Below are 18,453 nucleotides of genomic sequence, written 5' to 3'. Positions count from 1 at the left end.
GTGGATGGTCTGTGCCCGATACAGAGTGCAGTCTTTCACCATCTGCTATAGAACAGGAATAAATTTTTGTTTTAAAGTTTAAACTGCTACTCTTCCTCAACCATCATATTCCCTGAACTAGCTCCTAAAGCCTTGTCTTTTTTCTTTACTAAAAAAAAAAAAAAACAAAAAAAAGAAGCCTAGGCCAACAGAACCTGAACAAGATGAATCAAAGAAACTTTCATGATTTCTAAAAGAAGCTGATTTTTTTTTAATAAGAAAGGTGAAAGGTGATAAACAAAAAAAAAAAAAAATAATAATAACAGCAATTGAGACAAACTATTCATTGCAGAATGTTAATAGATCAACAAAAATTTTTGTATTAACAACTTCACTTATCTTATGCACATATTTATGACACTATTTTATAATTACTTTAAATAAATTCATACCTCCAGTTGCTATTGTGATATTATTTAAGAAATGGCCATAAAATGGAAATGGAAAAGATAACTGCACAGCCTAAAATGAAAAAACTTTCAATTTAAATTTATTCTTAAACTTAAGAGTATAGATAACACTTAAAATTTTTAAATTTCTAAGGTCTGACATTTCTAATTTACTAAATTGACAGTTTGAATCATATTTATGATTAAAAATTGAAAAATGTAAAATTTGTAAGAGAATTTTTTATTTGGATAAAAAGATTATGGTTTCTGAATTATATGGCTTTGCTGATGATCAAAAAAGACTTCTTTATAGATGTTAATTGATATAAATATTAAAGTATACTGTTTATTTTATGAGAAAAATTTCATTCATCTTGGTACAGCTTACAATATAATAATTGGAATCAAAACTAAGAAGCAAATAAGAATATATTTTTGCATTTTCTTCCTGTCCAAACATTATAAGAATTCAATAAGAAATATTTTGAATTTCTATAAAGAATAAAGCAGTATTATTTTTAATAAGCTGGCAATGGCAATAAATATATTTAAAAATCACTAAAATAAATAAAAAGACAAATGTGAAGACATTTTTAATTTATTTTAAATTAAAAAGTAGCAATCACACTTTGTACGGAAAGAATAAAAAGAAATACTTTAATTTTAACTCTCTTTCACTACTGTATTATTATGTATTTATTAAATTTCTATACAACTTTTTTGTTATTTCTAATTTATTAAAAACAAGCATTAGTTTTTCATTGAAATCTACAATGCACTAATGGAACTTTGATGCTACTTATTTTTATTTCAAATAAAGTACAAAACTCATAAAAATTATTTATTGTGGTTGTCTTTTTTAAAGATGTCACATATTTTGCTTTGTTTTTGCAGTTTTTTTTAAAGTTTGTTTTGGGTAGCATTTCTAACCCATGTCTTAATGCTGTTTCATTGTGCATATGCACAGTGAGAATTTAATGATTCACAGGTTTCTAATGCTTCAATCATGTTTTTCTACTTGTACTGTAATAAATAAAACCTAACATTAGGCCAACAATGATTGGCTGCAACTTGAAAAAATTGTAAACCTATAAATTCCCACTGTCTTCCATCTGTCTTTCCTTAATCTTGAATTGTGGGTTTGCGCATGGCCAATGGACTGGCCATGTACAGTTTTCTTCACATTAAATTGGGGCCAGCTTTACATAAAAGTCTTGGGATGCTTCCTCCTCATCAGATTGCTCATGTATTGTATTGCAGTAACCAAATAAACCAAACCAATTCTAATAATTTTTCTATGAACACAATATTTACAAGGACATGCTTAACTACCATAAAACCTGGACACCCCACCATGTCCTGATTTCATCTCCTCTTATTAACTCATAAATCCATTGCCTCAAACTTCTTTCGATACTGCTTAAATTGTTCTAATATTCAGTCAAATTAATGTATGTGCAACAATTTTAAGGCATAAAGTAGAGCTGGAAAGTCTTTTTCTCTGCTCATGATTATTTTTCCTATTTATTATCATGGCAAAATTGTTTAATTCAAAATTTCTTGTAGTTATAGTCTTTGTAATGTGCACTTTATTCACATGTTGAGTCTTACTGTCAAATCTGCTTCCAGTATGCTTATGTCGCAACTTTCAAAAGTTTTCTTTACTTAGATGTTTTTGCTGAGCTTTACCTTTTCAAGCTGGTTTCACCAGATTTTTATGGGATCACATAAAAGCAATTATTCTTGCATTTTAGAAGATACTTTTATTTAAACAAGTCTTATATAAAGCCTTTCAAAGTTGCTAACCTTAACATTTAAGGTTAGCAACTTTGAAAGGCTTTATATAAGACTTTCACAGAAGGAGGTTGAAGTTAGTTCCACCAAAAGTAGTACAGTAGTTGGCCTCTTCCTGGGAGAGAGGATAGTCAACTACTACTACTACTACTTAATATTGGTCTACTGTTAATACATATTACAAAGTTGCTAACCTTAACATTTAAGGTTAGCAACTTTGAAAGGCTTTATATAAGACTTTCACAGAAGGAGGTTGAAGTTAGTTCCACCAAAAGTAGTACAGTAGTTGGCCTCTTCCTGGGAGAGAGGATAGTCAACTACTACTACTACTACTTAATATTGGTCTACTGTTAATACATATTACAAAGTTGCTAACCTTAACATTTAAGGTTAGCAACTTTGATCATCTGCAGGCCATCACAACTTATCCAGCATGGATCACTTTTCAAATATTAATAGTAGACCAATATTAAGTAGTAGTTGTTGACTATCCTCTCTCCCAGGAAGAGGCCAACTACTGTACTACTTTTGGTCGAACTAACTTCAACCTCCTTCTGTGACAGTCCCTTCTTCCTATCAGACCTATCAGTATGGTGGCATTCAAATATGAAGATAATACACAATACAAGGTTGCCAAGTTTAAACACTTGGTCAGTTTTTCACAATATCTCATATGCTGCCAGATTACCATTTGATATTTGGCTTTGCATGGTACAGTTTCTTAGAGTTAACAGTAGGAAAAATTATGATACCAATTGAAAAAATATCTTTAATTTTTTCAGATATCTGCTTGACCAATGAAATTGTGCCATTTAATACCATTTGAGTATCATGATAAACTTAGCAAAGGGAACTGAAATACTTTTTACTCTACCAACTATATGGTTTTTGTTTTAATGTTTGTTATAGTATAGTATTTGATTTACATAACTACAAAGAATAAAAAAGATTTTAGTCGAGACATAAGTACAGTGGAACCTCGATTATCCGGACTAATTTGGGATGAAGGTAGTCCGGATAAGGAAAAATTTGGATAATCAAAACAAATACTTTAATTTGTCTTTTAATGATAATACAACACATTTTCTTTTCGATGACATATCGGTAATATTAAAAGTAAATACTGTATTTAAATTGTGATCAAATTTTCAAGAAGCAAACGTTCGTATTGAATTTAGACTACTACTGACCAATGCTAACAGACTACCTATTGTTTAAAAGGCCCTCTGGTGGTGCAAGAAGATGGATTTTATAAAATAAAAAGCAGTTGAAACTGCATTTTTATGAATAAAAATTTGACAAACTATTTATAATTTTATGACGAGTAAAATTTTTTCGTCGCGTTCGCAGCTTTTAAGTAATGCATAAACCTTCGAAACATGAGGCATAGGCGGTGGCCCACTTTGCCTATGCCTTACGCTGCCCTTGGTCATAGAAATGATATAATTTGAAATAAAATTATTTATAAATACGTATGTCAAGTTATATTTTTATTACGACGCAAAATATATTTAAGAGTTTACGGCCACTGTGCCGGGTGAGACATTGTTGAAACAAAAAAAATTATGCATTCCATCAGGTACATAAACAGTATCGTAATTCGCCAAGTGCAAATCACAAATTCGTAAAATTTTTGTTTATTTTGAACAATCCGGATAATCGAGGTTCTACTGTATAAACTTAAAAAAAAAATTTTACAAATGAAATTTTCATTGAATGAACTGTAAAAGTGTCCTCCTCTTTTGTCATTGAATAAATTGTAAAAGTGTTATTTCCTGATGGTGTTTGAAGCGGTTGTCTCTTCAAACACCATCAGGAAATAACACTTTGAAAATTTCATTTGTAAATATTTTATTGGACAAATTGTAAAAGTTTATCTTAGATTGGTCACTTGTGTGATAAACCCTTATCTAACACATTTTAAAAATTCTTTAAATTGTATACAGTAGAGAAATAAAGAATTTTTAAAATGCATTAGATTGATCACTTGGTGTGATAAACTCTTAAGATAATCTTTATAGTATTTGATTCATATAACTACAATGTAATATAATAGAAGAGTTAGAAGTATGAAATAATCTAATAGATTATTTCATACTTCTAACCCTTCATACTTCTAATCTTAATCTTTGGTGGTGGTATTTTTTTGCCTGGGTAATGTCAGGCTCATCGGCTAGTTGATAAATAAATGAAACAATCCTATGGTAATTCAAAATTAGCCTAACTAGCATGGTTTAGTTTTGAGAAATTAATTTTCAGACTTTATAGAGTTGTTAATGATTAAATAATAATAATAATAGTTAATATTACCACTACGTGACTGTATAGTACATCTATTTGGATAATAAATTTATTAATTAACAATTGCAAAACATATCATAATGCAATAGTTCTGTGATTATTGTTTGTATTTAGAGTTAATATCTATTAATAATAAAAAATAAACTGTAAAAAGATCACTAACTGCAGCTCTGCGATGAGATTCAGAAAGCATTCGATGTGTAACTGCGTCCGGTTTTTTATCCAGATTAATCCAGAATGAATCAGCTACGGCTTTAGTAGTGTAAAGTGTTGAATTATAGTATGTATGATGGTCTGTCTGAAAAAGAAAACTTAAAACTATAAAATTATATGCTTATAAAATAATGAAAAAAATTAATTGGAACATATATAGAAACACACATAAATAGTTTATAATGTACAGNAAAAAAGAAACAAATAATCAATGAAAGAAATTCTTTTTTCCAGCTTGGGATGTACAATTAATTAAATCTGCACTAATATCAAAAATAAAAAACAAAGAATAAACTTCTTAAAAGTTGATTGCTTTATCAAAAGAATGCCAGACAATTCTCTTCAATGAAGGTCACTTTTTGGAGCTACACCACACCATTGAATGAGTGTGCCATCTTTTATCTGCTTACAAGTGTAATTCAGCATTACCCTATTTACATATTTAAGCATTATGGGATCAGTCACTTACATAAATAAATATTTGTTGGTCTTAATTTTGAATTTAGTATATTGGGGTTTCCATCCTTAAAACAAAAACAGTCCCCGAAAAGAAAATAACACCCAAAACATAAATTTGTAAGGAATTGAAGACTGATCAGTCTTCAATTCCTTACAAATTTATGTTTTGGGTGTTATTTTCTTTTCGGGGACTGTTTTTGTTTTAAGGATGGAAACCCCAATATACTAAATTCAAAATTAAGACCAACAAATATTTATTTATGTAAGTGACTGATCCCATAATGCTTAAATATGTAAATAGGGTAATGCTGAATTACACTTGTAAGCAGATAAAAGATGGCACACTCATTCAATGGTGTGGTGTAGCTCCAAAAAGTGACCTTCATTGAAGAGAATTGTCTGGCATTCTTTTGATAAAGCAATCAACTTTTAAGAAGTTTATTCTTTGTTTTTTATTTTTGATATTAGTGCAGATTTAATTAATTGTACATCCCAAGCTGGAAAAAAGAATTTCTTTCATTGATTATTTGTTTCTTTTTTCTTTGCTTGTACAGTACATAATTGATCTTGACTTGTTTTGAATATTTGAAATGTATATATTTATCACTAACTTCTTGTTTATAATCATTAAACAGTAATATATATAAATCAACAATCTAATATATAAACAAAAAACTACAATAATATTTAACTGCTATTTTGAATAATTGTATTTCGCTTTCCCATTTAAGTCCAGGCTTGGTACTTGATTAGAACCCTAATTTTGTGTAACCCTACTTTTTTTGTTGTGTGATATTACAAATTACAGTATAAAAAAATATAAAGTAAATGATAATTTTCATGAATTATTCAACTGTCATGAAGATATAAGTAAAAAATTATTCTAATCAACTGCACAAAACTTTGCTGGCATTACTTGACATAATGGTATGTGCAATAGTTTGAAAAAATTTAACCATAAATAAAGACTGAATAGGTGAGTAGATTTAATTGAATAGTAGTAGTGGTGCCTGGTACTTCAAATTTAATTCATTCTGGGAGGTCATTCGAACTCCGAATCAATTTTTCCCATGTGAATTATCCATTCCCAGACCCTAAAACATACCCATTTCAATAAACTTAAAACAGCAAATACACATAATTTAAGGTAGAAATAACACAATAAAAATACCCTAATAATAAATTAAAATATGAAAACCTCAAATACAATACATAAATACTGTATAATAAAATGAAAATTATATTTATTGATAGTACACATCTTGGACTTTGGCATTTAACATAGAAGTGTGATTTAATTAAAACAGTTGTGAAATTTAAGATGAGATTCTTTGTTTAGAAATTACTATACAACTTAATTTTATTGAAACAAAATATAATGTCTTCAGATAAAATGCATATTGGGCATATTATGCTTTATGAGTTTTGAAAAGGATATAGTGCCATACAAACAGTAAAAAAAAGTGTATGGTGAAAATGCTCCTAAATGTCGAATGTGGTTTAAAAAGTTCTGATTGAGAAATTTTGAACTAAAGGATACAAAATGTAGGGGTGTCCAAAAGCTATCAACAAAAATTGCAGGAATAAATTGTTAAAAATTGACAAATAACACACATACAGTATATATAACCAAATGCATGGAAAACATATGACCATAATGAGAGAAAAGATGACTTTGACATGTATTTAAATATAAAACAATGATATTCACATTACAAAATTGTTACTTAGGATAAATGAGAAGATGCCTTATGAAGAATAATTTGCCAAATAATATTAATATTGAGGAAATTATATTGTCTAAAAATCAAATTCAGATTTAAATTTCTTTAAAATTTGACATCAGTCACCTTGTTCTTCTTGCTCCTCACAATTACATAATTATCCTTTCAGGTAAAAGTGAAATTTATTTCAATAACTCAGATGGACCATAATGCTCAGTTTATTATGAGGAATTTTTGTCTCATCTCCAATGGTTTAAACAGTATTTTGACAAAGATATCCTTATTCTTTATAGAGATTTATTTTTTTCAACTATATACATATACTAGCAGATCCCGCCACGCGTTGTTGTGGCTCAAAATGTATCTATTATAAATGTATAACACTTCCCCCGTGGGGGTGGGAATTTTTCAAAAAATCCCTTCTTAGTGTACATTCTCTTGATGTACCCTATTAAAACGCAATCAAAAACGCAAAAAACCGCATCTAAAATAGTATAATAGAAGCCAAGTTCTTCACAGTAAGCCTTAATCCTGTCCATCTCCCCCCGGGGAATTTTGACATGTATATTATATAAAAACACATGCGTATTTGAATGCAGCATTGTGTCAAAATTTCAAATAAATTGGTATGAACAAACAAACATTAAATTTTTATTTATATAGATAGATAGAATATGATCTGCTTTAGTTCATTTTCACAGAAAAGCATAATGCCTCACAGAAAAGCAAACTTAGGGTGTTGTACTTGTAGCGCCATCTGTTGGGCATAAAAGCCTTAACTCTAGATGATATCTTTTAATTTATATGAATGTTTAACGGAATAATATACAGCCTATGTCCACCCTGAAGTTCCATTCTAAATATTGGTGAAAGAATTTTTGAAATCGGATGAGTAATTTTGGAGATTACCCACTACATATAAACTTACAAACATTACCTCTTTATAATATTAGTATAGATATAAATTACAGACAAATTTATTCTTGGCAAACTATTGGAACACCATTGATTCTCTGAAGAAATTATTAAAAATTTATACGAAAACTTACAGAATTAACTTACATAGGAAAACAGTGTACACTGGATAACTGCACACAAATTCAGATCAAAACAAAGACAACTTCAATTCCGTCAATCCTATTTCTGATCTGGATCACTTACATTTAGTCGTCACCACTCAAAAACAACATAAATCTCATGAACCACCCATCCACTCCCCACTTGCAATTGCAGAATGGAAGTACTAACTACTATATGTTGTATTAATAAAAAATTGTATACTCTCAAGGACAGAATTTAGAAGCATCAATGCTATATAAAATTAAAAATTTCGCACTTACTTTATTAGCCTTTATCTTGTTAAGTGGCATCGAAATAATTAAAAATAATCCAATATATTGCATGATGTTTAGCAATCTTCAATATGTAAGCCAAATTATGTTTCTCTCATTAGATTCTATGTTTTTATTTAATCTATTCTTTGTCTGTGTTTCTTAATTTTAAATTTTGTTCTTGTTTAATGTTCATACTTCCATTTGTATATAAATATTATAATTTTGTATGGATAATTTGCAATGACAAATAACCCACATCTGCATACAGTCCCCAAAACGCTGCTAGAATGAATCAATAAAACCTTTGCATAACCCACATCTGTAGTCCCACACCACAAAGTGGCCGGCGGAAACATCACTCTTACCAATATGGTAAATATAATGAAGGTATCATCTTAAATATTTCATTTTTTTTGTTTCTTCCATTTCAGTGTAGAAGTAATTATTTTAAAAAAAGAAGAAATCTTTGAAAAATTCTCCTAAACTCAAATAAAGTAACAAGTTTTGAAGATTATCAAGTAATAAAATATGTAATAATTAAAATTTTTTCAGCATTTACTATTATATCCAACTACACAGATTTGACAGTCAATCACTTGGCTCTTTCTTACTCACGGTAAAGAACTAGCATATAATGAAATTGACAGTTTCAAAATAGTTGTTTGAGAGTCATTACAGAGCAGTGGTTCTCAACCTTTTTGAGGCTGTGTAACACCATTCATATAACTTTTATTACACGGAGCAATAGCATCAGTATATTCAATAAAACAGCAACGAATTGCTCAACTTTCCGGAAACATTTAAAATTTTGGTGCTGCCATCTGTTATGCTATTTTATTTAAAAAAAACGTTTCATATTTTTAACTATTATAAAATGGCAAAAAGCTTAATTTTGAGGGTAGGGATGGTTTTATAAAAAATTGTAAATGCTAATAACGAGTAAAATCGTCATTAAGTCCGACCCTACTGGAGATACACACGACCCTCATTATCTCCCCACACCTCGACCTTTACCAAAATTTAATATCACCAATCCCCTAATAAACAAACTGTTAAGAGAGGAAGAGAGGAACTATATCTTCATTTTTTATAAACAAATTACGATATACAAATAACATAAACAACACAATATTCATTTCTTTTACATAAAATAATGTACAGAACTTACGCGATAGGTGGGACCGAGCGATAACCGCGTAAGTCGAATTCGCGTAAAGCTTAGTTCACACTGAGCGCGATTCGCTAGCGAAAGCGAAAAACAGAGCGAATAACACGTCAGACATGACGTCGTTTCCGGCGAATTTTACCAATATGTAAGCCAAATTATGTTTCTCTCATTAGATTCTATGTTTTTATTTAATCTATTCTTTGTCTGTGTTTCTTAATTTTAAATTTTGTTCTTGTTTAATGTTCATACTTCCATTTGTATATAAATATTATAATTTTGTATGGATAATTTGCAATGACAAATAACCCACATCTGCATACAGTCCCCAAAACGCTGCTAGAATGAATCAATAAAACCTTTGCATAACCCACATCTGTAGTCCCACACCACAAAGTGGCCGGCGGAAACATCACTCTTACCAATATGGTAAATATAATGAAGGTATCATCTTAAATATTTCATTTTTTTTGTTTCTTCCATTTCAGTGTAGAAGTAATTATTTTAAAAAAAGAAGAAATCTTTGAAAAATTCTCCTAAACTCAAATAAAGTAACAAGTTTTGAAGATTATCAAGTAATAAAATATGTAATAATTAAAATTTTTTCAGCATTTACTATTATATCCAACTACACAGATTTGACAGTCAATCACTTGGCTCTTTCTTACTCACGGTAAAGAACTAGCATATAATGAAATTGACAGTTTCAAAATAGTTGTTTGAGAGTCATTACAGAGCAGTGGTTCTCAACCTTTTTGAGGCTGTGTAACACCATTCATATAACTTTTATTACACGGAGCAATAGCATCAGTATATTCAATAAAACAGCAACGAATTGCTCAACTGTCCCAACAGCGTTGCCAGATGTTTTTTGCCCTTGTAGCCAATAATTTTTAAAAAGTAGCCCAAAAGTAGCCAACTGCTCAGAGCAGTTGGCTACTTTTGGGCTACTTTTGTACCAGGTGTTGTTCTACCTAGTACTTTTGTACTAATCTAGTACCTTTTTACTTATCCCAGTAACAAGATACCCAACACCATTTTCCTAGTACCATTCATGAAATCCTAATACCTTTCCTTTCAAAACATTCATTTTTATTCTATATTTCTGTATTTTTTACTTTACTTTGACAGTAAATAGATGTTTTTATTGCTTCCTCATTCAAATGCAGCAGTTGAACGTATTTTTTTGCAATTAAATTTAATGAAAACTAAACTACAAAATCGAGTTCTTACAGCGATAAATGTTAAANAATGTCGGAAGCGGCCATTTTGTTTTTCGAGATGACGTTTTCACTTGCTCGCAAATAATTGGCTGCTTAAAATTCGCAATCGCTTTTCGCTTTTGGTTGTAGGGTCAATTTCGCTAAGCGAATAAAAATCGCTTTTCGCTTTTCACATTCGCTTTCGCTATTCGCTCAGTGTGAACTAAGCTTAAGTCGGGGTATAATTTCGCAATTTGTGTAAAACCCAAGTCGGATGTATGTAATAACGGAAATATAAATGTTCTCGTTAATCTTATCTCGTCTTTTGATTCGTTCACGGTTAGAAGAAATCACCACATAGAGTCTCTCAAGTCTCTGTAGATATAACAAACACAGAAATAAATAACACAAAATAAATTGTGGCTATGTGTCGATTCCGCGCAACACGTCTGAACATGTAAGCCGAATAATAGTGTGGGGGAGATTGAGTAATCGACAGTTGCTTGGCGCTCAAACAAAAGACGAATCCACGAGATTTGAAAATCGCGTAACTCCGGGTTCGCGTAAGTCGGGGTAGCGTAAGTCGAGGTATTACTGTATTAATATTAGTTTTAACAAAAAAAATTAAATATTCGAAAACTTAAAAACCTAACAAAACCTCCCTGCAAAATTTCAGAAATTTTCGACAAAAAGCATAGAAGACAAAGGAAAAAGCTTCAAACAGGGCGGAAAAATCGTGCCTCCCCACACGCTAACATCCATACATACAAAAATTACCCCGAATTTTTTTGTTTTTCATTTTTAAGGTGCCCTAAGTCCAAAAATGTAAAAATCTTGCGGGATCATTTTTTTTGCCGGATCGCCATACTTTCCCTCCGTTATAACAGCCGGGAAAGTAAAAATCAATAAACAATTCCATGTTTACTATTCTCATAAAATACTGAGATAAAATAATAAATTTATTGTATTGAATAAGATAGTAAACATGGAATTGTCTACAAATAAAATAATATGTTGTAGTACATTAAGTTTTTATAGTAAACTGAGCGCAAATTTTTCTTTTTGTGGAACACTTGGGAGCAAGTTTGCAGAACACCAGCGAGAACAACTGATAGAGTAGAAAGTTATCATATTTCAAAACGCTTTCTACTGGGATGATAGTAACCCGGTTACGAATATCAAATACTATACTTAAAAATATGGAACTGAATAATATGCATATAAATACCAATATCTACCATTATTCAAAACTAAGTTTTGCACTTCGCTAATACACATAACGGGAGATAAAGATAAGGTCAGATCGATTTCTGAGTTATGCGATCGTTAATGTTACATATTAGCATTTTCTCAAATGAACAATCCCGTCTCAATATTGTTACGGTAATATACGTAGCTGATCTTATGAGTCATTACGCGGAAGTGGCGATCTAGTCGTCGTCTAGTGATTTGAATTATATAAAGAATATAAATAGAAAAGTTCACTGACATCTGTGTGTAGGGGAGCTGAGCGTTAATGAGTTTGGGAAAAAGTATCTGTTTTAACTCGTAACGTCATAGTGTCTACTCGTTTGTTATAATGCTTGGCATGCATTTCATTTCGGATCGTTCAAATCACTGTTGAGCGTCTACTCAATTATTGAAAACATTCACTAAATTGTTTATCCCAGTAGATCATATAAATAAGTGATTCTAAAAGAAAAACCTTCGATTTCGTAAATCAACGATGATTTTATTTTTATAAAGAATAAAATCTAAAATGACGTCAAAATAACGTCAATTAGTATGTACTGTGCCATTCCAAGAAGACCCCTCCGAACAATCTAAATATTAAATATCTTACATAAAGTTTAATAATAATAAATTTAGGTTTATCTATAAATTAAAAAATATTTTGTTGTCTGATTTCAAATAATAAAAATAATCTAATAGAGCTATATAATATACCTTAATTGTTTATACGCTCTGATATTTACCGAAGTGCGGCTTTGATCGTTGCAATTTATTAAATTTATCCGTTAAACTGTGTTTGCATTAATAGAAGCGAATCGTTTATGTAAAATGATGAATTTATGTATAATTAGTGTAAACAATAATAAAGTCTCTCATTTTTATCAAGACCGAATCGTTAAGTATCGGTATTAAAAATCCAGCAACGAGTTGCTTAACATTCCGCGCAACGTTTAAAACCGCGTGTGGTGTCATCTGTACCATATTTTATTTTTAAAAATTTATATTTTTATCAATAATTATTATAAAATGGCAAAAAGCTTAATTCTGAGGGTAGACATGGGTTTTATAAATAAAAAAAAAATTGTAAATGCTAATAACAAGTAAAATCGTCAAGTCCAACCCAATTCGAGATATGACACGAACTTCCTCTTCTCCCGTCTCTCGACCTTTAACCATCATTTAAGCATCAATTCTCCTAATAATTAAACCGTCCTGAAAAATTTCAGAAATTTTCGACAAAAAGCACAAGAATTATTAAGCTTCAAAATGGGTAAACAAAATCGTGCCCTCACACACACACATACAAACAAACAAACAAATCCATACAGAGGGGAAAATCCGGATTTTTTTTTTTCGTTTCTCGACGTTTCAAGGTCCCTAGTAAAAAATGTAAAAATCTTGAGGGTCATTTTTTTACCGATCGCCATACTCTTCCTCTGTTTTATAAATAGAGCCGGGAAAGTAAAAATTATACTCTTTAATCTCGAAAAATTAAATATCCCTTTAAAATAAATCACAAGAAAATAACGTCAATTAGTCTACTTTTTCAGAAACTATCGCTCCTTTACGTCTAATCGCAGATTATAATTTATAATCAAATAAATTACGCAACAGTCTTCAGATGCGATACTATTTTTATAAGTGCATTTCTTTTTATCAGTACTGTATAAATTAGTTTTATAAAATTTTAAACCAAAATATTTAATCTATGAAGACTAAGCAGAAAATGTTGATGGGATACAGCAACGCAACGCAACACATGGCGATCTGCCAGGGGATGGATGTCTCTCGGGAGGATTTTCTATGCGAAACTGGCGTCTATGGGTGCGTTCTTTTATTCCTCCGCGTTAACTCCGCGCTAGCGGCATCCGTTTAAAACAGTCCTGCGGAACGCGTTCCTATATTCCGGCCGGAGTGCACGCTGCTCGTAGTAGTTTACGGTAATACACATAATGGACCCCGAAACAACTATCTGAGCTGTGGAGACGCCATGTTGCTCTCCACGGCTCAGATAATTGTTTAGGGGTCCATTATGTGGTTTTATGAATTAAAATTTAGAAGTTGTGAAAGCGCAAGTTAGTGCACGCGGTGATGTATCTTCTCGAATTTTTTTCGAATGGTAGCCGGCATTCTAATTTTTTTCGTGGCTACTTTGAATGCTCTGCCGGCAATATAATCCATTTTATGGTTAAATTTTACAATTGAAAGCCTTCTTTTTCTCTAAAAACGCATATTTTAAAATCGTAGACACCTTCCATCACGATACTATGGATAGTACGGGCGCCGTCATCTTTCTTTCTTTCACCGTCATTCCTAAATGCCTACACACAGTAGGCATTCCGTAGTAGCGGAAATGCAAAGCACCACTATTAACGAACGCGCCATATTTAGGTGTTAAGACATGTGAAGTAAATCCAGGAAACTGCACGTGGTCAGCCCGAGTCCGCGACCAAACAACGTTTAAGCTTAGTTCACACTGAGCGAATAGCGAAAGCGAATGTGAAAAGCGAAAAGCGATTTTTATTCGCTTAGCGAAATTGACCCTACAACCAAAAGCGAAAAGCGATTGCGAATTTTAAGCAGCCAATTATTTGCAAACAAGTGAAAACGCCATCTCGAAAAACAAAATGGCCGCTTTTGATATTCTGTCGTTAACCACATTTGTTTTTTTATTGAGAAAGAAGAATAAGTCAAAAAGAAAACGATGTTGGGTGAGAGAAATATTAAAATCCGTAATTACAACATGTAATTTATTGTGTGAGAAAGTTTCTGTAGCCATCTTGAAAACAACAAGAACCACGTGACAACTAGCGGGAATACCGATTAGTGTGAAATTTTTTCGCTAGCGAAAAAGCTCGACAGTTCCGAACTTCGAAGCGATTCGCGAAATGGTAAAATTCGCCGGAAACGACGTCATGTCTGACGTGTTATTCGCACTGTTTTTCGCTTTCGCTAGCGAATCGCGCTCAGTGTGAACTAAGCTTTAGTGGTTTTATCCACTTGGTCACTGGTGGGCCAGGAGCGTATAGGTACTTGTTTTAAATCGCTTGCAATAAAATGATATAAAATAATTTAATAGTAAATTTTATAAATCTAAAAATCCCATGATTTGATAATTTGTCAAGACAAGAAACTTGTTTCTTGACTACAAAATAATAACTGAATTATCATCGATTTTTGGGCTGCAATTTGAAAAAATTGTATCCTATAAATTCCAACTGTCGTCCGTCCGTCTTTCCTTAATCTCGAGGAGTTGGATAGAAGAAAGTCGAGACAAGACATGGAAAGTTTAGGGGCAGGAGACCTCGATTAACTATATAGAAACTTCCGATGCACACCGGAAGTGACATTATTTCAATTCAAAAATTTTCCCCCCCGAAAAAAGTTAGATAGATGACCGGACGACTCTATTGTTAATGGAAAAGTATGATGTACAAGGGCAAGACACTACTAATAATTTGAGGCAAAGAGAACACATTTTAAATTAAATAAATTAAAAATATGATTAAAAGTTGCAGCCCGGCATTGTGACGATGTCATAATAAATAATTGCCCGTCTATTTAGCTAGATTTTGCTTAAGCATTCATACTTAAGCAAAATTAAGAATTAAAAAAATTAGTAGAAACCCGTAATATTGCTAAATTTCGCTCTGTAAATTGAAGCACGATTGTTGAGATTTGTTAGCTATTCAATTTTCCGACATGTCTTCAGTTTAACTTTTTTAACAACTAAAAATAGAATTGAATGTATTTGTTAATGAATTACAATAACGCAATTTTTCAACATGATATTTTTACAGTACTTGTAAAAATTAAATGGCTAAGAAATCTCAACAATCGCGCTTAACTTACAGATCGAAATTTAGCAATCTTACGGTTTTTATCACTACTTTTCCGGCTTTGTTACATATAACAGGAAAAGTAGTAATAAAAATGGCGATGCATCAAAAAATAACTCCCCTAAGATTTTTACATTTTTGGACTCGGAGACCTTAAAACGTCGAGAAATGCAAAAAAGAGAGTTTTCCCCCCTCTGTATGAGTGTTAGTATGTGTGGGGGGTACGATTTTGTTAGCCCACTTTGAAGCTTATAATAACTCCTGTGTCTTTTGTCGAAAATTTCTAAAACTTTGCAGGGAGGTTGCTTTATTAGGAGATTGATGTTATTAAATTTTGGTGATTAAAGGTCGAGGAGTAGGGAAATAGAAAGGATCGTGTGTCGTACCTCGAGCACTTACTATTTTACTCATTATTAGCATTTACAGTTATTTTTATAAAACCCATCACTACCCTCAAATTTAAACTTTTTGTCATTTTATAATAATTAAAAATATAAAATATTTTAAATAAAATATCGTACAGATGGCGTCACAAGCAGTCTTAAATGTTGCTGGAAAAGTTAAAAAAAAAACAAAAAATACAGCAACGTATTGCTTATTTCTTGATTTTGCTTAAGCTTTTTTTAAAAATTTATCCCGTTTCGAAACATGCCTCATTATATTTCAGAAAATTACAAAATATTCTCGATTTTCACAAAGAAATTTTCCGGTATATATTATCCATCGTTAATTAAAATAGTCATTGATTTCATTATCTCTAAATTTACATTATTAGTTGTTGAATAGCAAATTCTTTAGATAATCACAAAAATGTTTCATTATATTTAATATATATAAAGGTAAATACAGAATATAAAATTTAGAACTTTCATACTAGTCACAATCTACCGTCTGAAAATACAACTACTGTACAGATTTTTGTATAAAAAGACAAGAATTCATTGTACGACTTAAACTCTAATATAAAAGAAGTTATTAGAAAGCAATTTATTTCCTAACTTGAAATATCTTTTCATAACCAATTTAAATTAATTAATAACATATTTCCAATTAATGATATGGCTTTAGGTCCATAATAAGAAATTTTTTAGTTCAAAGTTATAGAAAACTGATACAGTACAGTACTGTATTTATTTGATATTTCTAGAATTTCCTTTGTGTGTGTGTGTGTGTGTACGTCTAAAGTTATATTTACATAAACAATAATATATATATTATTGTTCATGTAAATTATAATTACAGTATATACATAAATATAAATACTACATAAGAGGACGGTTCAACTTCTGATCCTTAGTTTCAGTTATTGCGGTTAAGTTGTGTGTGTGTGTCTCAACCGTTGCTTACGAGAAAATCTCGTAGGCAACGGTTGGGACATAATCCCAATTTATTGAGCGAAGCTCTGCGTAAATCAGAAACTGTCTGTGATCGAAGTTTAAAGCCATCGCACGACCACAAAACACGATTTTTTGCAAAATATGTACAACTCTGCAAGAACGATGTCGTGACGAAGTCTGAATTTTGAAATTCGATCTATGGGTTGAGATATTCGAAGTAAAACTTCGCCATTAAAGTCTATGGGGCGATTGCCGGTTGTAAGCTGGACGTCGCTACATGTCAATCGAGTCTCCGACTGCTGACAATTTACATTGAACTATAGATAATTTTTTATTTTATATTTAGATCAGTTTTAGTTTTCTATGCCGAGGAGCTCAGTCAAAAAAATAAAATATTACTTTTGCTTGATATACTGTGACAGGCAGATTATATCATTTCTACTTAGAACGTTTCCTCGTCTATTAACTGCTGCTTGCTTGAATCAGAACTATTATTACATTATATTGTATCTTAGCATTACAAAACATATCACGTTTGATGATAATTATGATAAATTTCCTTGTAAACGACGACAATAAGTGCTTATTAACTGGTGAGAGAATTTCCCAACTAGCTTATTTATTTTGCATGAAACAGAAGTAATTCAGGGGGAAAGAAAATAATACAACTCTAAAACGTTATCCTTAATAAAAATGTGTTTTCACACTTGATTTTTGGGAATGGATAACTTTCTAATCAGAAAATTGATTATGAAGATTTAAAAGTTAGAAATCATGGAATATAATCATTATATCTAACTTATATTCGTCCAATATGACAAAAGAGCAAGGAAAGACACGGTAGTATGGGGGCAATATCAGCAGGAAAAAAAAAAAACTGATTTAATTTTAAAATCAGTGCATTAATAACTTTAAAATATCAAAAACCAAATGCGAAAACATTTACTGAATGTTTCGACATCGATAAATCAGAGGACATAGAACTAAAAGCATACTTAATTTAAAATAATAATACAGTGGTACCTCAGGATACGAACGCCCCAGCATACGAAATTTTCAGGATACGACACGAAATTCGAACATATTTTTGCTCCACGATATGAACAAAAACTCAACATACGACGTTACTAGGAACTGTAAATTTACCGACTTTTTCATTTACCGGTAATTCGGTAAATGAAAATTAAAATACCGGTTTACCGGTAAATTTTTTTCCTGAAAAATAAAATTAAGGTGATAAAAAATATAAGTAATTTTGATTTCCATTTCACATTTTCTATTTCAAAGGTATAGAATATAAAAAATATAAAAATTAAAGTGTTATTCTAAACAAACTATAATAATAACTTTTAGAAACATAAATAAAATAATACAGAAAAATAAAAATAAAACAGAAATAATATATAGTACCTAATACCATTTTA

At 30.9% G+C, this 18,453-nt stretch overlaps 1 protein-coding gene across 1 annotated transcript in view; it reads right to left on the bottom strand.

Moving 5' to 3' along the window:
• Positions 1-18,453, bottom strand: part of LOC111638310 (plexin domain-containing protein 2-like) — a 48,691-nt gene that overhangs the window by 11,038 nt on the left and 19,200 nt on the right. Inside the window, exons 4-5 of the mRNA XM_023384000.1 lie at positions 4,687-4,821; positions 432-501 (exon numbers count right to left, since the gene is read on the bottom strand). Coding sequence (XP_023239768.1) covers positions 432-501; positions 4,687-4,821 — 205 coding nt within the window. The remainder of the gene's footprint in view (positions 1-431; positions 502-4,686; positions 4,822-18,453) is intronic.

This window comes from Centruroides sculpturatus, unplaced genomic scaffold, assembly GCF_000671375.1.
Source record: "Centruroides sculpturatus isolate CEXI.00-Female unplaced genomic scaffold, Cexi_2.0 scaffold1256, whole genome shotgun sequence".
Taxonomy (NCBI): Eukaryota; Metazoa; Arthropoda; class Arachnida; order Scorpiones; family Buthidae; genus Centruroides; species Centruroides sculpturatus.
The sequence above is the reverse complement of the archived record's forward strand: the minus strand, read 5'-3'. Positions and strand labels throughout refer to the sequence as shown.